Source organism: Bactrocera tryoni, chromosome 4 (assembly GCF_016617805.1).
Source record: "Bactrocera tryoni isolate S06 chromosome 4, CSIRO_BtryS06_freeze2, whole genome shotgun sequence".
NCBI lineage: Eukaryota > Metazoa > Arthropoda > Insecta > Diptera > Tephritidae > Bactrocera > Bactrocera tryoni.
In genome coordinates this window covers 10,665,519-10,691,771 of record NC_052502.1, presented here as the reverse complement: position 1 = coordinate 10,691,771, position 26,253 = coordinate 10,665,519, and the positions used below count along the sequence as shown (strand labels likewise).

Below are 26,253 nucleotides of genomic sequence, written 5' to 3'. Positions count from 1 at the left end.
GTATGTATATAATTAAAAAAAAATCGGATAAAAAATGCATTAATTTCGTCTCTCTAACTAAGTTTTGAGGGTTACTCATGCTTGCAGCTTCCCCGAAAGCGCTAGGTGAACGAATAAGTTCGGCTCATAACTCCCTTCGCATTCGCTCAATTGGCTTACGTCCATGTATGCGAAAGCGTTTCGTACGCAAAGCCTTCTCGGGACTCGGTGACACAGGGTCGCGAAATTGTCGTTGATAGTCGACGCTTGTTATCGATTTCGCGTCTGTCGTATAAGACCGCTTTCGTTTTTGGTTGCGTCCTTGTTCATCTTCATCAATTAGAGACTGTGTGCGCATAAGAGAACCTGGAAGATGGAAGTGGAAAAGTTTTTACATAAAATGGGCAATTAAATAAACTAAAACAAGAAACAATGGTAACTTCGTTAACAATTAAAAAAATACGAAAACTTGATTTTGATCGGATGTTGTAGCGACAGAAAAGATTCCTGAAGTCTTTTTGGGGCTTGGTACCGAGTTGATAGTCCCTGGCCGGGTAAAAATCTGGGTTCGTTCCAGTTACTTAGACGACTGTCGTGGGATCGGATTTGATCGGTCAGTTTGTTCGAACTGCACCTTATACTCGGAGATTTTAGCGTTGCCTTAAATAATAATTCGAGTTTGAACTTGATTTTGACAAATGAGCAGCTGCAGACGTCTCCTATGTTTCCTACTGGGGGTTACAAACTGGTTATAAACTTTTCTGAGTATAAAGATGTGAAATGAGCTTGCGTTGTTGTTGTTGTAGCTGCAGAAAATATTCCTTTAGTATATTCGAAGCATGGTACCGAGTTGACAGTCCTTGACCGGATAAAATTCCGGGACCGTTCCGGTTACTTAGACTCGACTGCCGTATGAACGGCAATGATTGTGCCTAATGAGACTTCGTCAGCGTTTTCGTTGATTGCCATTCCCTGTCAAAAACATACATACATATTTGACATATCCGGCAACCTGATAACTTCAAGATTATATCAGGAACTCTGCGGAGTTGACATTATTTTGAGAGATAAAAAAACTGGGTCCACTCCGGATATGTGGAATTAGAATTTCTGATATCATGGTTAGTGGGTTAGTTCCTTTATTAATCCAATTTATACAACAGCCAGTGCTGTGATGCCAAAATTGACCCGGATTTTATCCGCGGAAGTGCTCTTTTTTCGACCAAAACCGCTACAACAACAACAGTTTCTTTGAAGGAGGAGAAAAGGTCTAGGTTCCCAAAGCCACTTCAGAGGATGGCCGACTGTATTACCAAATATAATATCTAAACAATTCTAAAGAGTTTCTTTAATAGTATAATCGGGTATTACCTGCTATCGAAGCGCAACGTTTGATTATCGAATTGGAGTTAACATCTGTGCGTGACGGCGTTTCAATTTTCTCAGGTGTAGCTCCTTTGCCTGTGGAATTCAAGCGCATCACGGAGCCCAGTAGGGCGCTGAAAGACCATGATCGCCCCAAAGCAGCTGAAGTATTTTGGCTAGTTTGGTGTTTATTCATAACACTGTGTTCTTTTGCATCATTTTCATTTTCATTATCTGTAATATTTTCGGAATGATCAAATGCAGCACTTCTACCGTGTTTGCTAAGAGTAGGCGGACGCCTGGAGGCAGGTTTCCTAAAGTCATTTGAGTTGTGCGGCTTTTCTTGGATTAGCGGCATTTTACTCCTGCGTACTGGCGTGGCGGTCGGCGTAAAGAATGCTTCAGTTGTGGAAGAGTCACAGCTACGTGGGGTTTCGGTGACTTTCATAAGAGCTTTTGAACCTGCATTAGCTATGCTGTTATTGGCGCGCTGCGGCGAGGCATAAACATTTGCGCTTTGCGACGGCATAGTTGGTTTCATTGGTGTAGCTGAATTTGTCTTGTCTTCAGGATTCTTAATTTGGTCCGGAATTTCTAATTCGTCCTCTTCTTCGCAAGGTGAGTCGAATCGTATAAACTTCTTATTGATAAGTGCGCCTGGAATGCGCGTAATGGGCGTGATTGGCGGTAAATTATAGCTAACCACCTGCGCCACATTTTCCATGGTCGGTATAATTTGCTCCTTTGCATTAGCAAGCTTGTCGGTGACGGCGTAATAACCCTGTTGGATCTCACTCAGCGCAGTGGTGGCCGTGATGATCTCAATACTCTCGCATGATTTGTATACCGAACTGCCATTGGAGCTCGATACTCCACTGCAGTTGTCCCTGGCCGAGCTTGCTGACGTTGCTAATTTGTCCGCGGTCTTGAAAGCTACAGAACCACCCGTACTGCTCATACTACTTGCCGCAGATTCTAGACCGGCCAAGTGCTTTGTGCGCGTTATCACAATAGATTCGGTAGTAGTGAGCTTTTGTGACGAACGGAACACTTCGTGGCGCATATTTTGTGAAACAGAAGATTTCCGCTCGGCTGAAGCACTGTTACCTTGCAGTTGACTCATTTGAATTTCGGTATGCGTGCGTCGAACTACCGGTGACAAACGCAGATCAAGTGGCGAGCCCGCCGAACTGCTGCTTATATCAGTTGCGTGAGAATCAAACATATTCTTACGCAAAGGTGGCAAATCGGCGCCACTAATACGCGCCGATGGCAATCCACCATGTTCGGCGAAAGCCTTCTGTATACTCTTCGACATCACCTGCCGCAGTGGAGTCACCGCGCTCATTTTGCCACGCGGAACCTTCAGATAGCGGTTGATATTCTCTAATTGCTGTTTGGTTGGTGATTGAGCGACTGGATTAGAGGTTACCACGGCGCCTGCAGCGATTGCGGGACTGTGATTGTCCGTTTCACCGCCGCTATGGTAAATACTGGACACCTGGGCACCAGAGGCATTAAATGTGCGCTCGGTGTGCTTTGTGCACAGCAATTCTGCGTGCACTGGCGTTGATGTGGTGCGCACTATCTGGCCCTTCGGTTTGATAATGGCATCCAAACTGCGGCGCAGTGAACTGTTGCTAATCGACGAAATATTTCGCAATGAGGAAACACTGTCACACACAAGCTCCTCATGTGTCAGCTTGCTTTTGGCTTTCCAACGCAGGTTGATTAGTGACATTGGCGTCTCGTGGAACTCATCGGATTGGCGGCGCTGCGGTGACGTTTGCGTCGAAATCGTAACTCTGGCAAACTCCTTCTGCAAGGTGACGGTGTCACAGGTATGATCAAGTTGATTGCAACAACCCTTGTCAGGACAACAACATGTCGGAGCGGCGATCTGCGTGCACTTTGAGAAGTTTTGCAAGTCGTCCAAACGATTATAGACCTTTGAAGTAAATGTGCGTTTGAGTTATGAATTTCAGACGAGGGTTTTTTTACGCAGTTACCTTGGCACATTTACGGCAGCGCAGCGGCAGATGATTTTGCTCGACATGCGCCAACATCTCGGCGTACATTTCACGTTGTAGCGGCATTGGCTTTCGTTCACACAGCGGACAGAAGAGATAAATATGGCTAGTCTCGCCTTTCTTCGATTGATCTTCCAGCTTGGCTGATTTCACATCTTCATTCGATTGATTGGAGATTTTGGGCTTTTGTACAACGATCGCATGTGTTTTTACCTCGTGCTTGTAACGGCACTCGGCGCAACAAAAGACTTTCTTGCATACTCCACAAATAACCTTGAAAATGCAGTTTTTTTAGTATCTTACTATAAAGAAAAGGAAACATGGTTCTAACTTACATCTTTGGGTATTTTCATAGTTTTTTTTTTTAATTTAAAGGAAAAAAATTAATTATTCTTAAATCTACTCGGCTTAACAATCATCAATAAAACGACTGTATTATTCCCTTCCAAATAAACATGTAAGTATGCACACTGGCATTACGTGAACTTCATTAAAATTGCATTCGCCCGCTGAATTAACGGTACTTAAGCATTTAACTCAACTTTGTTGTAGTTATATTAACACCTTCGGTCCAAAAACTGCTTGCCACCCATCCAAAATTCTGGAAAATATTTCAAGAAAGTTTGCATAACCTCTGGGTCTCCTGTAAACTGTCATCGTTAGTTTTTTCTATTCAACTAACGACTACGATACTGATGCTGAAATCTTCGATATCATGGCCACTGGCTTAAAAACTCTCAAACTCATATTTCCTTGTACATACTGGAAAAGTAGGAGAGCATAGAGTGTTGGCTTCACAAAATAAGATCCTTTCCTTAAAGTCTCGTTCAACTTAAACTAACCTTTCTTGTAGCAATCTAACCTTTATATATTCTTTTGAAAATCATAAAGGAAGGCGCCTCAATGAGGTCGATAGCAGTCAGTTTTTGTTCCAGCGGTTATCTGTTGTTGTTGTTGTAACGGGTACATAATCCCCATGGGGATGATAAGGTTTAGATAAGTTGTCATCGAGGTCATCCAACGGTAGGCCCAGGAAGCATGCTGTTTCGGCGAGGTCGGGCTACAGGGAAATAGGATGTGTGGGGTTAGCAGGGCATGCAAAGAGATGGCTAATGTCATATGTATTATAATTCAGAGTCGATTCTGGATAAGTAATAGTTCAACCTGCTACAGTATCCAGAACAAAGCTGCGCAAGGGTTATCTAGAACCCTGCGGTTACTATACTAATATTTTCTTGACTGCATGTTTAGTATATGACTCAATAGAAGGCCGCAGAAACTGCTTTGTGAAAAGTTTACAATGATTCTTAGCGGACATCATGCGGCCTCACAGATGCATCTTGTTCTTGTTATGTTGTTATATGAAATTGTTTACTGCTGCAGAGGAGCAGTATAGCGAGAACGAGTCGGTACTCTGCTCTTGCAAGATCCCTTTGGCCCAAGGTCGATCAAGAGATCTAGCAAGAGCTTTGCTCTTACTAAGGGTAGCCTATACCTATTGAAGCAGGTCAATGCCCTATCGACGTACATGCTGAAAGGTTGAGAATCTTACTGGATGCCAGCGGCAGTGTATGTATGGAAGACTACGAGGTAGAAACATCTAAACACTTTCCTCTTGATTCTCCGGCGTTTGCGAGGTCAAGCCTTAAACACTTGGGAGCTAAGACTTATGAATATTCCACTGAACTAGGGAGAGACAGATTAACCGCATTAGAAAATTGGGCGCTTTGCTGACTTACAAGACCTACTAACTTAAACTGTATGCGATTGCTAACAATACTGCCTTTGTTTCGGTTTTTCCCGTCTCAATCTCATTTCAACATACAAGTATATAAATCTCGCTTAACTGATGCACATCACTTTATAAAGCCTCTCGATTTCTTGTCGGGATCGGTATCGTTTTTTATGTGCATCGTCCCCCTGCAGGTAATAATACTGGATTTTATAAGGACTTCAGAAGTGAACTCAACTGCAGCTAACTTGGTATCGGACATGTAAAGTGACTAACATAACCGCGAATGAAAACTGAAATACTTTCGAATGGAAACAAGCTCACATATTGTTGATTGGGTATTGGATACATAATATACACCGACACATACTCGAATAAAAACTCCAACTTTTAGGCAGGAGGAGCAATAGAATATGTGGCCATCTACGCGGTTCGGTGAAGAGCTCATCGCCGTGACCAACCAACGTATCCATAACCGTACTCATTACAGTTGGGTCAACGAAACCGGAACGGAACATTTTTATCCGGTCAAGGACTGGACTCAACGAATTCTGCCGATACAACAATAACAGCAACGTATCTGTAGCATTGAGACTAACTACTGGGTCTGACCTTGACTCGCTCGCTAAATAACTTTTTGTTTACATTAAACAGATTTACTGTTCGTTACTGTTGCATTGAGCAATCAAATCTTCGAAGTCATTCAATTCATCAAAAGAAATAAAAATATGTAAACAAAGAAAAAACCTTGTAGAACTATAAAAAAGATTTATAGATTTCATAGCTTAAATTTGTTTTACATAAGACGTTGGAGCATAGAAGACCATGCGCAGCATCTGGTTCGCCTTTAAATTATCTGAAGGCTGTTTGGGCTGCCTCTGCATGGGCATACAAATCGAGGGATTTCTAAATGTGGCTGTGTCACAGGATCTATATTTGTACATCACCGTGTTCTCGGTGTTCACATGCACGAGCTTCTTTGGTTGTCTGAATATTTGCATGGAAAACGATCCGGTATTGCTGCGCGAAATAATTTGGAGCAGTTTTGCTAGCCTTGGTTATATAATTACCGGCATCACCACAATGTATCATGCCGAAAAGGATTTATATTTAATGTATCTATCGGATTTGGAAATTATTGAAGATGAAATGGGACATCAATTTTTCGGCTACTCAAAGACGCAGGCCATATTGGCCATAGTCACTTCAGTTGTGTACTTATTGCATGCCGTTCTTGCGGGCGATATGCTCATCTCAGAGACAGCAGTCGCGAAAGCAGAGGGTGAGGAGAAAAAAAAATTGCTTCTATATCTTGGCGGTATGAAAATTCACAATCGTTTGCTCAAGCTAAAATGGTTTCGTCGCTTTGATGGCAGAATGCGTCCGACAGACTAGTATGAAGCCGTTTGTTTACAAAGCAATACAAAGGCAGTAGCGACTCGAATTAGTAATAATTTTGTAAAAACACACATTAGGGTGCTAACTATATGCGGAATGCCAATTTTTATCAACTTTTTTAAACATTAACCCGGTCAACAAATTCTTCTTAAGTAGACGCACTAATAATACGCTGTCTGAAATTTTCTTTCGAATTAATTGGTAAACCCACTGATTATGCATGTATTTTATTCTAACAGCATTAGGAAAAATACAATATTTGACCTTAATTGACCATGTCTATATGTAAATGTCTACATGAAACTAAAAATATTTTTTAGTATCTTCATAAATGTTATTTAACAATTAATTTCGTTTTTAGGCTTTAAGTTACTAACTTGGCCAATGAACTTAACATGTATGCTGGATAATATGGACTTTAAATACTTAACAAAAATATTATTTTACACTAACTATTCGTGTGATTCAATACAATATATATGTAGGTAGGTAGGTAGATAAGGGACAGCTGGTAGCAAACGGTACATAAGAGAGTACTATGATATAAAAATATATATATATATAACTACATTATACACTATGAACGGCTTAGTCGAGTTCCACTACTTTGCTGTCTTCTTTGGCAGTGGAAGTGGCGGCAGCATTTGTTGTTTCGCTGGCAGACGCTGCTTTCTCAGCCGTGGACTTCTTTAAAAACTCGCTGATAAGCGCATTTTTTGCGGGTTGCGGTATGTTCTGCCCACGCGCGACGGACATTAGCAGTGGTACACGCTTTTTAACATTTGCCGTCGGCTTAGTGGAGGCTGGTGACGTCACTACGGTTGTCGGCGATTCATTACATTCAACGGAAGACGCATTTGCATCTTCTTTTGTTGCTGGTGTCACTGCAGCTTTTGGCGATTTGGGATCACCTGTCTTCGGCGGCAGCACTTTTGTGAATTTTGTTATTTCTGATTTTGTTTTAAGCTTCTTTTCTTTTGCTTTTTCTTTTTTAGTTTGTTTCTTGTCGGTGGCCTTTGACTCGGTTTCACTTGGGTTTTCTGTATCACAAGCAATTTCCGTTGTTTCCTTTGTCTCATTTTCAGTGGGAACTTCAACTTCGGCTTTTGTCGTTTCGTCTTTACTGGATTTCGGTTGCAGTGTATATTTCCACGTATTATGTAAACCCAAATCTTCCAGACCCATTTTCTTTAATACGTCAGCGGATACCACCCAGCAGAGACGCTTTTTATTTTTCTTTTTATTCTTTTGTAAAACTTTAGTTGATTCGATTATTGTCCATTCGGCGAAATCGTCGATTTTCTCTCGTACGATTGACTTGATGGGACCACGTACTTCGCCGTTTTTAATAGATTCTTCGCTGGCTTCCAAGTAAGCGATGAATTCTTTTATTAAAAAGTTTTTAGAATGCTGATTTCCATGTACCAAGCGTACCAAGTCATTCAGCATACGTTCGGTTATTTTAATCGGCTTCACTTTCTCAACTGTCTTCTCATTGTTTGTTGGCGAACCAAGTTCACTCTTTTCCGCAACTTCAGGGTCCTCCAGTAGCGGTGGAGCTTCGAATAACATTGCACGCAAATTTAAAGTATCCCAGATGATTTTCGGACATAACGCCGGTTGATTGCCATTTTCATCTGCCCAAATGCAGCCGATGAGCCGTGGTTTGATTTTCTCGGTTTTCTTTTTCATCTCTTGTGCAAACTCCTGCTGCAGTACTTGTAGTTTTGCTTTTTGGGCCTCGCGTGTGTTGGCGTCGAGCACATCATCCTCATTTTGCAGCTCTTCTTCACTGAGATGACCATGTGGCACAAACCATTCGTTGTCGACCTCGTAGTCATCGTCTTCCGACTCTTTTTCTTTCTCGTCATCACTGCCGTCCAGCGACTCGCCAGGCTCCTCTTCTTCCCACTCGAGATCAGAATCGACTTCGTAGTCGAAAAATTTCTGTGTAAATAAGTACATTGTAAATAGCCTCTAAATCAATCAAATCGAAATTCCGTTAGCAAATGACACTTACCGCATCTTGCACAAAAGGCCGCCTTGGCTTTATCACATTTGTACGTTTTCTCCATGTGCCATAATATGGAGGTCTACGATTTTCATGGAATTTATAAAATTTAGCTCGGAAATGTTCAATTGGTGCGTGAGTCTCTTCCACAATTGCTTGACCTGCGCGATCCAGCTCATCATCTGAAGCGAATAATTATAACATTAGGGTTAGTAAACAAAGAGGTGTATATAAAGAAAATCAGAACCTATGACTTGAACTTCGTCTTCGGATACTTTCGTATCTACTGATATGCGTCTCCATATGCCTGGTACTATTTTGCCGCTCTTAAGTTCATCCAGGTATAAATGAGTAGATTCTGCTGGCACATCTGCCATGAAAGTATCGAGCTGTTTTCTAGAGGGGGCGCTAAGCAGTTTCCTTCGGATAGGAGCCAATTTCATGTCACCCTTGATCTCAAATGGGCGGAAAGCTAGAATTTCAGGATCTTTGCTGTCATTCTGTTGCGCTTGTTGTTGTCCAGCTTCGCCATCTGCATTTACTGCGCGTTTGGCTTTGAAGAACTTTTGAAAAGCTTCTGCTTCTTTCTTAGCTTTTAAATCTGCACCTTCTTTACGCTTTCGCTCCTCTTCTTTTTTACGTAATTCCTCCTCTTTTGCTTCATTGCGCTTTCGCTTTTCTTCATTCTTCACTTCCTGTTCGGCCAGCCGCTTCCGTTCTTTTTCCTCGCGTTCTTTACGTTTCAGCTCGTCACGCTCCTCACGTTCTTTGCGTTTCTGTTCGTCCTTCTCCTCTCGCTCTTTACGGCGTTGCTCTTCGCGCTCTTCTCGTTCGCGCTTCTTTGACAATTCCTTAGCCTCCTTCTCCCTCTGCTTTTGCAATTTTTCCTCCTGCAAACGACGTTCCTTCTCTTCACGTGCTTTACGCCTTTGTTCCATTAACTGCATTTGCTTCGGTGTAAGATTTTTCTTCGATGCAAGTGCTTCGTCTCTGGCAATTTTTGGGGTAGCCGCAACTCTAGGTGTGCTTTCCTCAGCAAAAGACTTACTTTCATCATTGTTGGAAGTTGCACTTTCGGAATCCGAAGTACTATTTATAATCAATGAAACTTCTGCAACTTTTTCATTATTTTCAATCTTATCTTCTTTAATTGGAGATTTCTTATTTGTGCTAACGTTTCCTTTTTCTGATGTGGTTGGGGTGTCTACAGACTTTTTATCCTTATTCGCTTTAGTTGCTCTGGTTGGTGTTTTAGGCTTTTGCTGAGGTGTTTTTTCCGATGTGGTTGGGGTGTCTACAGACTTTTTATCCTTATTTGCTTTAGTTGCTCTGGTTGGGGTTTTAGGCTTTTGCTGAGGTGTTTTTTTAGCCTTTTTGTCATTACCTACTTTCATCTTCTCTGCTTGTGGTGAGTTGTTTCTCTCTGTAATTTGTGGTTCACTAGAACTTTTTCCATGTGTTTCATTGTCATCCGTTTGTGATTCTGTTATCTCAATTGGTTTATTTTCAGTTGAAATGGATTCACTTTCACTTGAAATAGGTTTAACATCATCAGCCTTTGTTAAAGAAACTGGTTTACACTGTTTTTTAACCGTTTCCTTGGAACTTGCAGATACTGGTTTTAATTTTGCGGAATCATTATTTTTATTAACAATAGCAGTTGATTTTAGAATTTTTGAAGAATGTTCCGATGTAGTATTTATTGATTTAAGAGTCTCAGAGCTACTTCTGCTGTCCAACTCTGAATCTGGCAGGTCGGTAGCATTTCCGCCGAGTTCCAAGACCAGCACATTTGAATTTTCCTCCGACTCTGTGATACTGCAATCTTTGATCATTGTACTGGATACCTTGTCAGTATCGTCTACCTATGTACATATGAAATGGTGAGTTTAATAGGTTTAGCAATCTTGCAAAACTCATATTCAAAATTTCATCAAATATCATATATTTTTATATGCCGTATATTTTTTATATACCTTTCTATATTTAGGCTATTAAAAATATACCAGCACAATTTTTAATTTATAAACAAAAATGAGTACAAAAACTCTTTACCTTTTTCTGTTCATTTGGTGAACCCCCAACTTTTTGCCGCTTTACGGGAATATCTTCATTTTCATCACTAGATATAACCACTTCCCCATCTTTCGAGTCTGCTGTGATCATAGATTTTCTTCGCTTGTTTGTCTTGGCACTTCCAAGTGGCAATTTTATTTGAACTTTTGTTGCACTACCACCTCCTTTACTGTTGGCCGATTTATTTTTCGCACTTCCGGGAGTGTTCGAGTTTTTAGCTTTTGCACTCTTTGGCGTATTAGCATCTTTCTCTGTGGCTACACTCGGTTTTGGCGTGCGTGGTGAACTAACAGCGTTGCTTACTTTGTTTTTAGCTTGCTTGATTGCTTTTTGAGTTTTAGTTGCGACAGGAGTTTTCTTGACTTGCTTTTCTACCTTTTCATTACTACTTGCATTGTTTTCATCCTCTGTTCTTTCCGCATCCTTAACATTACCATCCTCATCTTCCAAGATATCATCATCATCCAATAGTATAACATCATCTTGCTCATCAGTTTTCAACTTTTTTGTTCTTACAGTCAAGTTCTCTTTGCTAGCAGATCGTCCACGTAATTCATCAGTTGCCGCACCCTCTGCCTTTTCACTTTTGTCGGCTTCAAATGATAACTTGCGTTTTCTGCCATCTTTTGCGGTCTCGTCTGTATCCTTGGCTGAAATTGAACTTGCAGCGGCAGTGGGAGTTCCAGTTGGAATTATTTTAAACGGCAGCCGCGCCTGTACAAGCTTTTTTCCGCTTGATTTTCTCGCAGCCGCGCCCTCACGTTTGCTTGTAGCAGGCGTTTTGACTGCCGGATTTTGCATACCTTAATATTTGGTTAAAATACTAGAATTTATGAAAACACTGAAATTAATTATAAAATTTTCACAAACACGGCTTTAAAATGTCAAATCGTGCGCGAATGAAAACAAAAAGCGCGCCAATATTTGTGATGAAGTTGGTTGCGAGACTCAACGCCAGTTGTCACAGCTGTTCGTATGCTGTCAATTAGGAAATGGCTCCGTTTCTTTTCTAGACAGATTTCTCGGTTGAAATAGCCAATTTGAGGAATCCCTTAATTTTCCATCTTTGAAAAAAATAGTTTGAAGTTTAAATTCGTATTTAAATTTAAATCAATATTTCATTAACTTTTTCTAATACTGGCCATCAATTAAACTCTTTTAACGCCAATTCATATACATACATATTAAGCCTAAAATTATGCAAACAGCAGAAGACTGTGCAAGAAATCAGTTACAATAAGTATAGAGGCGTTATAGATGCGTATATAAAAATATAGGTGCCAAATGCATCTCTTATTTATATTATTGTTATTTGTGAATAAAAAATATAATATGATAATGTATTAAGTATAATAAATTTAATTGTAACCATCACACTCAGTATATTTAAAAATAATGAATATACATAAATTTCTTTTACATTGTCATCAAATTATTCATATACCTCAGCGATGGAGCATAATGCCGGATATGTGTCATTTTTGCCACTTTTGCAACCCGACGCAGCTGGACCCTCTACATAGATTGGACGATTCTGCAGAGCAGCCGAAGCATAATTGCATGTTAATAAAACGGTATTGTATTGCTCCTCCTTGTAGCGTGACGCGGCACATCCCACATAATTACTTGCTTCGGTAACCATGAGTGCAAAGTGTGAAAATTCTTTACTAAAAAAAGGATTAAATGTGTTAACACAAACTTCAACAAAATATTTTTATATACAAATGTCTGTACTACAGCTTACTAAATATCAAAATCATCTGGATAGTTATTCATGTAAGTCATTGAACCACCGATATATTCTTCAAACCAACTTTGGATAGCATCTTGAATGATTTCTTTATTACTGAAAGCATTCTCCTTGCCGGTGTAACCTTGACTGACAATATTTTGACCGGTATATTTGAAGCGCCTGACATTTCGACAGCCATCATATTCGCAATCGCATTTTTTCACATTGAAGGTAGCCACATCAGCCAATTCATCGTCCCACTGCATTACGGACATACGCTTAGCGCTCGCATAACCCGTTACATTGCCGGCAGCCACTTTGTTTCGTCTTTCATTGTGCTCGTTTAAAATTAACGGTATATAGAAGTTCAAATCTACCAATCTTGCATCAGGAGAACATCTTTCATGGAAGTTCTGTTGGTGTATAAATTTTGTATTTTATTGTTACCGTTATTGCAAATATGTCGTGATTAGAAAAAAAAAAATAATTTTTTCTTCTACTGTTTCCACTGAATTCGGATTATATGTGCGTTGCGTCTCGAATATTCGAATATTTCTAACAAGTGTCCGATATGCCATTTTAAGCAATCCTACCATAACTATTTTTTTTTACTTATTCCTTAAATTATCAAATAAATCCGTATCAACACATACGCCGTTGTTGTTGCATGCAATATGTTTGTTTCCTCCCGTATTTCTACATAATTCCGGATCACAATAGTCTTCCAGTGCGGTGCTTAATGCTAAAAACGTTGTTAATACACTTGCAAAAAATATTTTCATATTTTCGTTTTGTAAAAGTTGAACGAAGTTTTTCAACCTTATCCCTCGTAATGCCGATTACCGTATAAACGATCGTTTAGCAAGCTGAATCCTCTTTGTGCTGGGATTTAATACCTTGGAATTGAGTATTTCACGCCAATTTCTTTCCGATCAGCACTTCCGTGCAGATAAACCACAAATACCGTTAAACTTAGTTAAAGCATATCTTAATTTTCCATGGGTTAGTAGAACCAATTAACGTGACATTTCTACTAGTGTGTGTTTTCTAAATATTTGTTCTTCATACTTTGAATAATATAAAATATATCAGACCAGCTTTCATTAGTTGAATGAGATGGATTGGAAATGTCCAAGAATAATGAAAATAGAGAATACAGACAGTTGCTTTAAGGCCTAAATCAAAGCGGTATTGTCTGCAAAGGCTTTAGACTTAACATATTCTCACAGGAAAAAGTCTAACGGTGTCATATCACATGATCTTGGTAGCCAATCGTCCGGCACAAAACGTGAAATTATCTGTTCGCCGAAGAGTTCTCTCAATAAATCCATTGGTTGATGCGATGTGTGGGAAGTGGTGCCATATTGTTGAAACCAAATGTCGCCGAGATCACGAGCTTCAACTTCAGGTCTGCACTAGTCGGTTATCATGGCGTGATAAAGATCGTCATTACGTCGGTTACGTTCTCATCGCCATTATTTTTGTACAAACATGTATCGATGATTCCACCGGTCCACAAACCACATTAAACCGTCGTCCAAAATCAGTGACGGAAACTACTGCTTCTATGCGCAAACTAATATTGCAAGATCGTCTTGTGACCTATCGGGAGATTGGAGCAACTATGGGCATTAGTGGAACTAGAAATATTAAATATTAACATTCCCAGAACAGTAAATTCTGAATGGTATATAACCATTTTTTTGCCAGTTGTCTTTCAAGAAATTAGGAAAACCATCTGCCGAGGACGGATCACTCTTCACCGCGATAATGCGAGCTCAAAACATCACTTTCATACGTCATCCACCATATAGTCCTCTCTTGGCACCTAATGACTTATTCCCGACACCTGATGACATTTGACGCGTTCAAAAGGCATGTTTTGGAGATACCTCAATGAGAGTGACAAAAGTACTTCGACAATTGGTTCAAACAAACAAAAGTGTTTAGATCTTCTTCTTCATTGGCATAGACATCGCTTACACGTTTATAGCCGAGTTAACAAGAGCGCCTGTCGTTTTTTTCGCTATTTGGCGAAGTCTGGAGTAAGCTAAACTAACGGCGTGGTTGTTGAGATCAATGATAACAATATCATTAGCGTACGTCAGCAGTTGTACACTATTAATAAGGATTGTACCTTCTCTATTCAGCACTACAACTCGTATAATTTTCTCCAGAAGTAGGTTAAAGAAGTCACACGAAAGGGAGTCGCATTGTCTGAAAGCTCGCTTGGTATGGAACGGCTCGGAGAGGTTCTTCTCGATCCTGACGGAACTTTTGGTGATGCTCAACGTCAGCTTACAGAGCCGTATTAGCTTTATGAGGATACCAAGTTCAGACATAGCGGCATAACGGCGGTTTCTTTTCGTGCTGTCGAAGGCGGCTTTAAAATCGACAAAGAGGTGATGTATGTCGATCTTCCGTTCACGGGCCTTTTCCAAGATTTGGCGCATGGTGAAAGTCTGGTCGATATTAGTTTTTCCAGGTCTAGATTTTCCCACACTGATAAGGTCCAAACAGTTTGTTGACGGTGGGCTTCAGTCTTTCACATACTACGCTCGATAGAACCTTATATGCGATATTAATGAGGTTTATCCCACGGGCAGAGCACACTTAAATTCCAATCGTTGGGCATGCTTTCATCCGACCATAGCTTGCAAAGAAGCTGATGCATGCACATTGTCAGTTCTTCGCCACCGTATTTATATAGCTCGGCCGGTAATACGTCTGCACCTTTCGCTTTGTTGCTCTTCAGGCGGGTAATTGCTATTCGAACTTCATCATAATCGGGCAGTGAAACATCTATTCTATCGTCATCGTTTGGGAAATCTGGTTCGCCACCTCCAGATTTCACACTTTTAATGCCGTTCAGCAGGCTGGAGAAGTGTTCCCTCCATAACTTCAGTATGCTCAGCCACTAGATCACCACTTTTGGCCCTACAAGACTATGCTCCGGTCTGGGCATTCCTCTATTGGTTAGCTTACCAAGCTCTTCATTCTCACACATTTCGCCCCCTTTCTTTTTTGTCTGCATATGCGTCCCGCTTCCCTCTTCAACTCTCGTGTTGTGGTCGATCCACACTACACTGTCTGTTTTCTCTCCACTGCGCCACGACAGTCCTCATCGTACCAGCTGTTCTTTCGACCTTTACGAAAACCAATGGTTTCGCGTTTAGATCTTAGTAAAGAATATTTAAAAAAATAATAAGACTATTTTCGTTGATTAAAATTCGTTTTTTGGGGAACTTACGTGCACATCTTTATTATTGGTTTCAAAATAGACTCATGAGCCAAGGCTTAATCCAAATTTCCATATACTTGTTATAAGCCTAGGCCGGGATGGATCGTCATTCGTTAGATTTTTTCGACGTCACGGATCAGTTCGGCTCAAATTTTATCAGCTAGTATTACTTCACTAAATTTGTATTTTTTTCTACCAACTCTCAACTAATTTTTTATTATAACCCACCAAACCGTTTATAAGAAGAAAGACTAATATACATATATATGTATACATATTTTTTTTATTTTTAATATAATAGTTTTTTATTCACTTCATTTATTTATGTATGTATTGTATATACAGCGTATAATTTGTGAAATTGTTTACTAATTTTGCTCACATTGTAGATAATAATTGATACAATATAAAATTAAAGTACATAGTTAGTTGTGCATGAGAAGCTTCCTTTGCTTAATACATATCTCCGAAGTTATGTACGAGTATGTATGTATGTACATACTTCATGGATAGACTTTAAGTAAATAACATGTGCACAACGCCTGTTTAATTACATAAATATTCATTACTCGGGCTGCCTACGCAAATAGTATATTTAAATACCTTAAATAAGCGTATAAAATATTGTAAAAAACTAAATTAACCTACATACATTTGTATATACTACGAAATAAATTAATAAAAAATAGAAATCGAAAATAAATTTAAATAAAATTGTTTTGGAAAATAAAATGCGTTCAAAAAACTTATCGAAGCAGAACTTATGCAAATTATTCTTGTATGTTTGTGTGTGTTAATGTTTTAATTCAACGAACTGTCGCTAACTCGACTTAATTAATCGCGCATTTTGGTTATGTTGGCAACTCCACTACTTACATATTTAAATATATATATTAATGTACTTAGAAATTTGCAAACAATTATTAGAACTAACTAAAACGCTTGGCGTTTCGCATTTTACAACGTGACATACATATAAAGACATACTTAAAAAACAGAATCGAACCGAACGCAATTTAAAAGTGATCGAGGTGAAAGTATGCTCGTTGGTTAAGGACGATAAAAGTTATTATTTTTCATAAAGAGATAAATAATTAAAAAAAATAAAAAAAAAATAAAAATAATAAAAAATACACGATGCAGCGAATTATAGAATACAATGAATCAAATTAAGGGAAACAGAAATTTTAGGTATTATTTAATTTTGAAAACGCAGTTTTAAGACGGTATTATAAAAATCGAAAAAATTTTATTTTTGTTTTGTATTTTTAAGACATTATCGAAAATTCCATTGGAATAATCAAAGCTTGAATCGTTTTCATATACTTTTATTTACTTTTTCTTTTAAAACAATATTAACTATTTGACAAATTACGAATATACAAATATAAAGAGGTTACTGTTCAAAAATATAAGAAAAAAACTCTAACCTAAAAAATAAATATCACCACTGACAGGTTGCCACGAAAATAATCTTAAATTCGGATATCTCGTATTATAAAACACCTCAATATTAATTTTCAGTTTAATCGGTAATGTTGTTGTTGTTGTAGCGGCACAATTCTTGACAGTCCTGGGCCGAATAAAAATCCAGTTACGTAGACCCGACTATCGTGGGAACGGACTATCGACAATCGTAATATATCGCTCGAAAACGACTAGTGTCCAAAATTTCAAAAGACCTAACCTCAAAAAAATACTACGAGTATTACTACTGACACCTATTTCCGCTTCTGTCCGGCTTAAATTTATTAAATATGCTGTCGGTTTGTTAATTTTTCATTCAGAGTCTGTTACATTGATGTTTGCTGGATACTTTTTACAGTTATTACCGACAGTAGTTTGCAAAGTACGATGAATTCTCTGGTGAGTTTTAACAAATTGGAAAAGATTTGAAAAAATAATTTAACAAAATAACAAATTATTTTACCACTGAAACGTTCACAAAGAGAAAAACAGAGAAAAAAATAAATAAATAAAAAAATAAAAAACACAAAATAAAGAAAATATAAAAATAAAAAATTAAAAAAAAAAAAATTATGAAAAATTTAATATTAAAAAAAATTAAAAGAAAATGTTAACAAAATATATATTTAAAAGTAAAAAAAAATAATAAAAGATTTAATAAAAGCTCAAAATAATTAAAAAAAATATTAAAATAATAAGAATATTAAAAATTAATGTATAATTACAAAAACAAATAAAAAAAGATAAAAAATACAAACAAAAATAAAAATTAAAAATAAAGCATTAAATGATTAATCAAAAAATAAAAAATATTAAAAATTAATATAAAATTAAAAGAATAAAAATAATATTATATAAGAGTTTAAAAAAATACAAATAATTAAAAACATAAAAGAAAATTTAACACAAATATTAAAAACTAACATATAGAAAAAAGGAATATAAATAAAAATATTCAGAAATAAAAAACGTTAAATAATTAACAAAAAATATTACTATAAAAAATAAAATATTAAAAATTAATATAAAATAAAAGTAAAATAAGAGAAAAATCAACAAACAATTATTAAAAAAGAAATAAAAATATAAAAAATACACAAAAAAATTAAAAAACAATTAACAAAAAATATTTAAAAATAACATATTAAAAACTAATAGGTATAGAGTTAAAAGAAAACTCTACAAACAATATATTAAAAAAATTAATATAAAATTAAAAAAATTATGAAATTAAAAAAAATAAAAATATTAAAAATTAGTTTAAGATTAAAATAATACGAAAAAATTAAAAAAATAGCAAAAAATTTAAAAAAGGGAATATAAAAAAATAAAAGGTTAGACAAGAAAATTCAATAAAAAAAACTAAAAACAGCATATCTTCACCTTGATCACTTTCAAAGACACAGCTAATACATATAGTAAATTGTATATAATTACATATGCATGCATTTTAAAGTGTGCATATTCATAAATTTAGCTTATTTATGTAAGTAAGTATACACATTATAGTTTAAGTATTTAGTTCAGCAATTCAAACTCATCTGTGTGTGTGGCTAACACAGAGAGAGAGAGACAAGGGTACTTTACACATGCCCACCGGCATTTAAGGTAATAATTGATTTTCGAAACTTATGTTTGCTTCACAGAAATACATATAAATATATATATTCGAATCATCTTAATGGCAGATGACTGTATAAGACGTCCACCAAAGAAGATTGCTACAATGCCTTCGTATTTTACTTACGAGTGAAGGAATACATGCTGTCTAAACGATTTTAAGCCTGGCTCAACACTGTATCCCCAAAACTAGCACTGGATTTACGTTTTCCGCTTCTTCTTCTTCTTATTTTTCCGCTTCTTCTTCTTTTCTCTTAAAGCATTATTTCTTAAGTGCGTTTACGCAATGATTTTATTTTACATATACATACATATATCTCTAAATAAATATACATACAGTTATTAACTTAATTTACGCTTACATGCTATTTGTAGATTAACAAAGAAACTCTATAGAGCTTCCACATACCGATCTCTCTACGTTTGTGTAAGTATCTCTATCCTGTCTTATGCATGAGCTGCTATCATCAATGTTTAAATTCAACATTTTTTGTGTGTTGTGCTATGGTCATTCCTACATACCAGCTGAGTTGTGGTTTGTATGTATGTATATCGCTATAATAACAGTGTCGGAGGCACCAATTCTTCATTCAATCTATCAATATCTTAACTGTACATTTTACTTGTATGCATTGTATGATATCATCCTTAAGAAATCTTATGTTTTCTAAGTCCACTGTGTATATGCCTACAACCATTAAATACTTATTTAGTTACTCACATACATACATACATATTGGGGGGAAAGGGCTACAGTATATTCACCGAAAAATAATAGACACCATTTCTAGCTCTCTTTTATCTCTTATCTTATATGCTCGTTTGTAGGCATGTATGTATGTATGTATGTCGCAGTTTGTATGTACGTATGTATGTATTTAATTGGAGTTTGTTTCCGTTCTCACATTTTCACCACAGCTAAGCACTCATCATTCGTGTTTTTGCGATTAACTTTGTTGTTGTGGCCCAAATTTACTTGTGATTTTGTGCGACACATTAACGATAGCCATTTCATGCTTGGAGTCCAAATCGCAATCGTAAAGCCCACTTAACGAATCTAAGCTGAGTAGTCGTGAGCTGGCACGACTCGACACCGAAGTGTCGTCCACATCGGGCGCATTGTAAAGTGAATTGACATCGGATAGTGCGCCTTCGGCGTCTGTAAGACCGGCTTCGTTAAGTAATGATATATTTTCTAGGCCCGGTTCATCGGTTATGTAGCCCGTTGACTCGGCGCCACCTGTGGGGAAAGAAGAACGTTGGAGAATGTATGAAGAGTTATATTTTCAAGTGATTTTAGATAGAGTGTCGAGCTAGATAAAAAACAAAACCATATCGATACAAATTTGAAACACTCGCATTCGACAACTGGGTAGAAACCAGACTTTATATATGTATAATACTTGAAAGGAAGGTTGTAAGTAAGAATTTTTAACCTTTAATAAAATATCAAAAAAAAGTGGCCACACAGTTTGTTTTATTTTTATAGAGCCAAACGAGAGAGAGAGAGAGAGAGAGAGAGAGAGCGTGAGGGAAAAAAGAGAGAAATGGTAATTGATCGAGGGAACGATATTAATTTTCTTTTCCAATAACGGTGTGGATTAAATTTAAAAGCTTTTTGGTGTCTCTAAAATTGTTTCACAATCAACAGTGACAGGCAGTCTCGAGCGGTTTATGTCAAACTTTAAATGGATGCTAAGATGTTTAAAACTTTTAAGCTTCAGAGGGAGAACACAGTACATCAATCCGAAAGCTTTTATATTTACAAGTTTAACTAACGTATAGTATTTCACAATTCTACCATATTTCTTACCTGTAGCCTCTTCGCGGCAATCGTCATCTGACCACTCCGATTGACTTTCCAAAGGATTTGAGTCCATCGACTGGTGATTATGATGCCCCGCACCATATTTCAGTTCATCGTTTATCACATTCATTTCCATATGCCGCTCCTCATCCATATCGTCACCATAGTCATCGTGACCGTCATGTACATGTTCGTTCTCATCATCTTCGTAACAATTGACAACGCCGCCAATATTATTGACATGCTGCTGTTCCATTGGCACTGGGGCCAAACGTTTCTTTCGCACATCAAGTCCCACCTCATCATCCTCGAACTCCTCATCGGCTAAATTATCTTCGGTATCGTCGCGTTCGGTGTCGTTACTCAACGCTGTCTGGTGATTAACACGTGGTCGCTGATGGTGATGGTGGTGGTGATGATGATGATGACGCACATGCCGCTGTTGTTGCTGCTGCTGAGGTTCACCACCGTCTGCCAGCTGATCGAGACTCTCACGACTCTGATCGAAATCTTTGGAGCGTGGACGCTGACGATGTCGATGATTGTGATCTTTGGACTGCTGCTGCGGTGGCATCGAATCGCGACAATTGGTGCCCGTTGATGTGGACGACTGGTTGTTGACTGCGTCCAAAATATTCAAATTCAGCTGATTGCAGTTGTCGTGCAAAATCTCACAGGATTCTGTATCGGAAGTTTGCCTGGAAAATAATAAGAAAATAAAGGCATTTAGAATATAGAGTACTATTATATTTGGGCACGTACATTTGGCTAGATTCTGATGGATTTTTGTTACGCGTAATCTCCTTGATGGCCTCCAGTCCGACAGGGTGCTTGGCAATCATGAAACTCGTGCTGATCGGTATCTTCGACGGCTGACGTCCCGTTGTTGGCGAAATCAGCTCATCCAAGATCGTTGTGTTCAACGATTTTTGGTTATTGTTGCCGCTCATTGAATTGCTGCCGCTGAGATTGCCATTACTGCCGCTACCACCGATTGCCAAACCGTTAGTGGAGCTCAATTTACTGTTGCTCGCCGAATAGCTTAATTCGATATTGTTGCGACTACTGCTATTGCTTGTCGTATTGCCCTCTGGATTGCTGTTGGAGTTCGAGGCGGATGTTATATTGCCGCCCGACGATGAGGTGGCGGCGGCCAGTGCGCGTGCACGTGTTGATTCATTCAAAAGTCTTTGCAGTTCCCTCTCGAATGGCGATTTCGCCGAATTGCTGGCCGATGTCGAACCACCGCCATTGCCACCGCCACCATTGCCGCCACCACAGCCGTTACTGCTGCCACCATTGCTGGTCGCTTTCTTATTGGCCGCGAGCAATACACGGTCTTGATACTCAAAACTATTGCAGGAGTCGCCTTTGTTGTGTGTGGTATTCGTCTGTTGACCTTGACTCTCTGTTGTGGAGCTCACTTCGAAATCTTTTAGATTCGACATATCCACCACCGGTGACGTGGGATCTACTTGTATGTCGCACGGGTATAACCATTGTAGCGGATTGGCGCCATTACGTTGTTGCTGTTGCTGTTGCTGGTGAAGATGATTGTGTTTGTTCAAAGCCGTGATGCGTGGTGAATCTTCGTCGGCTTCGCCTTCGGTCGTCTTCGAGTAGCTTTCGTCTGAGGAGCTCATCGATGGCGAATGTGGGCGGGAACTGAGATCATCGGTGGAAGACATCTCACGGCTCTCATCGATCTCGGTCGGCAACTTCGGCAGGGGCTTCATATAGGTAGTGCGTATGAGAGGTGTATTCTGTTTCAATGATGATGCTGAGCCTAAGGCTGAGGCTGAGGCTGACACTGAGGCTGTGGCTAATGAGGATGCAGTTAGATTTGAGGGTTTGGGTGGCGGAATTGGTAATGGCGGTTGTGGGTGTTGCGAGTATAGTGGATATTGTTGATGCAATTGCTGCTGATGATGATGGTGATGTTGCAATTGCAGCTGTTGCTGTAAATGTTGTTGCTGCTGTAGCATTATGGTATTAGGACACATGTACCGTGGTGGCTCATATTTAGGTGGATATGCTTGTGGATGCTGTTGCATTGGCATTATCTGTATTTCATGTTAGTTCACGTCACCGCAACGCGTAAGCCCAGCAACCATGAATTCAGCAACAACATGTTGTTACCCATTAACCGTGAATGTGTGATTTAATGCGTTTTGTGTTGTGTGTGTGTGTTTGGAAAAAATGTTGAATTTTTGGTGAAATGAATGCACGACAAGCAGGCGGGCGGGCGATCGGCCGGTCGGTCGGTCGTTTGGATGGCACATTTATGGTGAGCGAGTTGGAACACGGCGGGTATTTTATTGTTTTGCGAAAGTATGTTTATTTTTTTTTTTTGGTTTTGGAATCATGTGTGTGCGTGTACAATGTCGTTTACGAATACATGCAAAGAGATAACACAATTAAATGGTTCACATTAGAAATGAATGAGTAAAAAGCTCGCAGGATATACACAAATACATATATAAGGTACTCTTCAATAGGAAAAAACACAGCTGATTTTTGTTAGTCTCAAATGTTAGTTTAAAGGCAACATAAACTGGTCCAAAAATCACCCACATAGATATAAAAAATATGTACATTCATGTGTGTAAGGAGGCAAGGGTGTGGGTATATACGAAAAGTCGCAATAGTTTTTGGAATGTGGCGAATATGACTTGAGCACTTCTCATTTCTGAAAACAGTATGCTTAAAAATACTCTTGTTCGATTAGCGAGATGTCTTTCAATTTTCCTAAATTACTCTTACAAAGCTAGAATTAAAATAGGAATAGAGGTTGACTATCGGAATTTTGGGTTTCAGAAACACTCAAGCTCTGAAAGGGTTAACCATGTCAGTAAATTATTCTTCCGACCTTAAGATCAAAATTTGTTGTTAAATTTGTGATTATCCAGATTTCGGTACTTGAAAATGATAACTCTGGCATCCCGAAATATTTCAGAATTAATTGAAATTCTAGTTTTTGATTAGAAAATGTAATAACTTGAATTAAAATTTAATTAACCATATTTTGCAGAGCCTACTAAGCATCTGGATTTCGGTTTAGAAAGCATTATTATGACTTAAGACTGGGGTGCTAATCACGTATAACAAATACTTTAATGTAAACAAAAGGCTGACTGACCTCAAATTTGTAAAAAAAAAGGTTGTGGGCTTGGCTATGTGCAAGTAACTGTTCATTGATCTCTAAAATGCAAACAAAGTGGTATTGACAACGTATAATGCAAACGAAAAGGTCACTGACCTCAAATGTAAACAACGGTTTTTGACTTGCCTAAATGTAAACAAAGGTTTTTGGCTTGGCTAAATGTAAACAAAGGTTGTGGTCTTGTAGAACAAATAGTTCTTGACCTTTAAAATTTAAAATAAAGGTTATTGGGCTAGGCAAAATGTGAACAAAAGGTCCATTGACCTCATAATGCAAACAAAGGGGTCATTGACCACGCAAAATGAAAACAAAAAGGTCACTGACTTCAAATCTAAACAAAGGTTGTTGGCTTCGGTAATTGCAAATAAATATTGTGGACTTGGCTAAGCATAAGTGAAATGGTCATTGAACTCTAAAATGCATGGTTATGGACCATGTAAAATGTAAAAAAAATCATTGACCTCGATTGTAAAGAAAGGTTGTTGTCTTGGCTAAATGTAAGGAACGGTTGTGGACTTGCCTAAATGTAGACAAAGTAGTCCTTGACCTTCAAAATGTAAAATAAAGGGCTATTGACCTCGGCAAAATGTAAACAAAATAGTCATTGACCCAACAATCTCAACATTTGGTGTATGCGGATAACATCCCAATTTTTTTCCACTTCTGTACGGATACTGGGCTCAATAATGTTTATATTACAATTAAACTTGAAACAGAATTATGACTTTTAGTAAAATATAGTACAAGAAAATAGACAACCTTAATAAAAGGAATTTGGAAAATTATTGTTTTCGGAAAAATGGTCGGTTTATATCCAAGAAGACGCTGTGGAGTTCCCTAAGTTCAAATTTATTGTTGTATAGAATTTTTGGAATTTTGATTTCGAAAGAATAGTTGGTTATACGGAAGAATAGTTGGAATATGATTTACAACAATAATAAATACTTTTATTGCAATAACATAGAATATTCACCAAGAGATTTTTTATGCAGAATATTCGACGCAGTACCCGCTGAAGAAACGGTACTATAACTTACTTGTATTATGAGATCGATTCTAAATATTTTGAAAAACAATATTTTTTAATAGGTTTGCAAAAAATAAATACTACAATTGAGAAATGAAACAATGGCGACCTTTTCGAGCTCAGAACTAACCTAACTCTCGGTGGAAGTATATAAAGTTAGATACTATCAGTTGAAACTTAACCTAAAATGTATTTCAACCAAAAAAAAAGTATTTTATTCCCTTGCCACATATTTAAATTGCGACTTTAATTAGTTTTGGGTTCAACACACACGCACATGCTTGGGGCTATAAAGCGAATCCCACCAAACCACCAAATGTATTTAGTGATATCAAACATCGGTGGATGAGAGGGATTGCAGTGATGATCATAAGAGTATCTCCTCATTCCATGTATACTCATATTCACTCACCTTGGCAACTGGTGCGGCATGCAACAATGGTTCACTCTCACGGCAATTATTATAATTATTACAATTACTATTCGTGCTGTACGACGATGAATGCTGTTGATTGTGATGCAAATGATGGTAGTTGCGTGCGGCATGCGTTTCACGCCTACCACCAACGCTTACACCACCACCACCGCCACCAACACCAACACCATTAGCAAATAAATTGTTATAGTTCTCCACTTGTGCGTAGGGGTCATGGTTAATGTACTCAAGCCGATTACCACCGGGATTTTCAATGATATTAAATTGTTCGCGCAACATTACCATTGAGGGATTGGCTTGTGCTGGTACTGGCACTGGAACTGGTACTGGTACTGGCATTTGCACTTGCTGTTGTGTGGGTAGGGCGGGGGAAGATGATGCTGCCATTGTGAGTACGCCCATAACACCGACGCCACCCATCGAGCTGGATGAATGCGAACGCTGATGATGCGCATAATTATTGTTGTATTGCTGCTGCTGTTGTTGTTGTTGTTGCTGCTGTTGTGCTTGTTGGTAGCCATTGTAGGCGTAGCCGCCAACACCATTGCTACCGCTGCCGATGCTGCCGTTGTGTTCGCCGTTATGTCCATTTTCCCGTATATTCGGCAGTCCGCCGTTGGCGATGAAATTCGGTTGTTTTTGTAATTTACTATTCAAGCGCTGCTGCTGTTGTTGCGCTAAGTGATGCTGATACGGTTGCGGTTGTTGTTGTGCGACTTGCTGTTGCTGGTGCATGAGCAGCTGTTGTTGTTCCTCATGCAACGCATTCGGTGAGGTCTTCATTAATACTTGACTGGTATCTATGTTGTTGTAGCCATAATTATCTTTCTTTATGTTGTACGTCTCGCTGTTCATGTTCAGCTGATAACTGTTATCCTGGAATTGTGACTGTTTCTGGTAGTATTCCGGTGGATGTGCATGCAAACCATTTGATTGGGTTTGTTGCTGCTGCTGTTGTTGTTGTTGTGCTGCGTAACCGTTGCCATTTTGTGTGATGGCCCGATTGGCGATCATTGCATTGCGCACCTCACCATTGAGACCGTTATTCGAGGAGTCACTCAGGAAGTAGGTGACCATGTCGCCTTTACCCTTCACTTTGATCGTACCGCGGCAGCTGTATGGTGGATGGGAGAGTGGTGATTGTTAAAATATGTGAGAGTGTGGGAATA

The 26,253-nt window shown here is 38.5% G+C and overlaps 5 protein-coding genes across 6 annotated transcripts in view; 1 reads left to right on the top strand and 4 right to left on the bottom strand.

Moving 5' to 3' along the window:
• Positions 1-3: 3 nt before the first annotated feature.
• LOC120774229 (mitosis initiation protein fs(1)Ya) lies at positions 4-3,849 on the bottom strand. Its single transcript, XM_040103688.1, has 4 exons — positions 3,710-3,849; positions 3,354-3,647; positions 1,351-3,292; positions 4-345 (listed from the first exon to the last, which is right to left on the bottom strand). The coding sequence occupies exons 1-4, from the start codon at positions 3,725-3,727 to the stop codon at positions 125-127; spliced, it is 2,475 nt and encodes an 824-aa protein (XP_039959622.1). The 5' UTR covers positions 3,728-3,849; the 3' UTR covers positions 4-124.
• Positions 3,850-5,931: 2,082 nt separating this feature from the next.
• Positions 5,932-6,628, top strand: LOC120774784. The gene has a single exon (XM_040104562.1). The coding sequence runs from the start codon at positions 5,932-5,934 to the stop codon at positions 6,499-6,501; it is 570 nt and encodes a 189-aa protein (XP_039960496.1). The 3' UTR covers positions 6,502-6,628.
• An 87-nt stretch (positions 6,629-6,715) lies between these two features.
• Positions 6,716-11,463, bottom strand: LOC120774783 (chromatin assembly factor 1 subunit A). Of its 2 annotated transcripts, XM_040104560.1 has the most exons (5): positions 10,571-11,463; positions 9,797-10,380; positions 8,763-9,706; positions 8,525-8,697; positions 6,716-8,451 (listed from the first exon to the last, which is right to left on the bottom strand). In XM_040104560.1, the coding sequence occupies exons 1-5, from the start codon at positions 11,390-11,392 to the stop codon at positions 7,093-7,095; spliced, it is 3,882 nt and encodes a 1,293-aa protein (XP_039960494.1). In that variant the 5' UTR covers positions 11,393-11,463; the 3' UTR covers positions 6,716-7,092. The 2 variants fall into 2 exon arrangements, with proteins under 2 accessions (XP_039960494.1, XP_039960493.1); XM_040104559.1 differs by having other exon boundaries at positions 8,763-10,380.
• A 560-nt stretch (positions 11,464-12,023) lies between these two features.
• LOC120773630 (antigen 5 like allergen Cul n 1) lies at positions 12,024-13,177 on the bottom strand. Its single transcript, XM_040102636.1, has 3 exons — positions 12,977-13,177; positions 12,336-12,736; positions 12,024-12,258 (listed from the first exon to the last, which is right to left on the bottom strand). The coding sequence occupies exons 1-3, from the start codon at positions 13,103-13,105 to the stop codon at positions 12,024-12,026; spliced, it is 765 nt and encodes a 254-aa protein (XP_039958570.1). The 5' UTR covers positions 13,106-13,177.
• Positions 13,178-19,008: 5,831 nt separating this feature from the next.
• Positions 19,009-26,253, bottom strand: part of LOC120774041 (Ca(2+)/calmodulin-responsive adenylate cyclase) — a 147,638-nt gene continuing 140,393 nt past the window's right edge. Inside the window, exons 21-24 of the mRNA XM_040103341.1 lie at positions 25,061-26,198; positions 21,221-22,521; positions 20,465-21,156; positions 19,009-19,891 (exon numbers count right to left, since the gene is read on the bottom strand). Coding sequence (XP_039959275.1) covers positions 19,599-19,891; positions 20,465-21,156; positions 21,221-22,521; positions 25,061-26,198 — 3,424 coding nt within the window. The 3' untranslated portion in view covers positions 19,009-19,598. The remainder of the gene's footprint in view (positions 19,892-20,464; positions 21,157-21,220; positions 22,522-25,060; positions 26,199-26,253) is intronic.

Excerpts from the sequence above, each read along its gene's own strand:
- LOC120774783 (XM_040104559.1), bottom strand. The coding sequence starts at position 11,392 with ATGCAAAATCCGGCAGTCAAAACGCCTGCTACAAGCAAACGTGAGGGC. Across the intron at positions 10,381-10,570 it reads CACCAAATGAACAGAAAAAG|GTAGACGATACTGACAAGGT; the intron begins GTAAAGAGTTTT and ends ATATGTACATAG. Across the intron at positions 8,452-8,524 it reads GGCCTTTTGTGCAAGATGCG|AAATTTTTCGACTACGAAGT; the intron begins GTAAGTGTCATT and ends TTATTTACACAG.
- LOC120773630 (XM_040102636.1), bottom strand. The coding sequence starts at position 13,105 with ATGAAAATATTTTTTGCAAGTGTATTAACAACGTTTTTAGCATTAAGC. Across the intron at positions 12,737-12,976 it reads TTGCATGCAACAACAACGGC|AACTTCCATGAAAGATGTTC; the intron begins GTATGTGTTGAT and ends ATACACCAACAG. Across the intron at positions 12,259-12,335 it reads CCAGATGATTTTGATATTTA|TAAAGAATTTTCACACTTTG; the intron begins GTAAGCTGTAGT and ends TCCTTTTTTTAG.
- LOC120774784 (XM_040104562.1), top strand. The coding sequence starts at position 5,932 with ATGCGCAGCATCTGGTTCGCCTTTAAATTATCTGAAGGCTGTTTGGGC.
- LOC120774229 (XM_040103688.1), bottom strand. Across the intron at positions 3,293-3,353 it reads GCTGCCGTAAATGTGCCAAG|GTCTATAATCGTTTGGACGA; the intron begins GTAACTGCGTAA and ends TTTACTTCAAAG. Across the intron at positions 346-1,350 it reads ACGTTGCGCTTCGATAGCAG|GTTCTCTTATGCGCACACAG; the intron begins GTAATACCCGAT and ends TCCATCTTCCAG.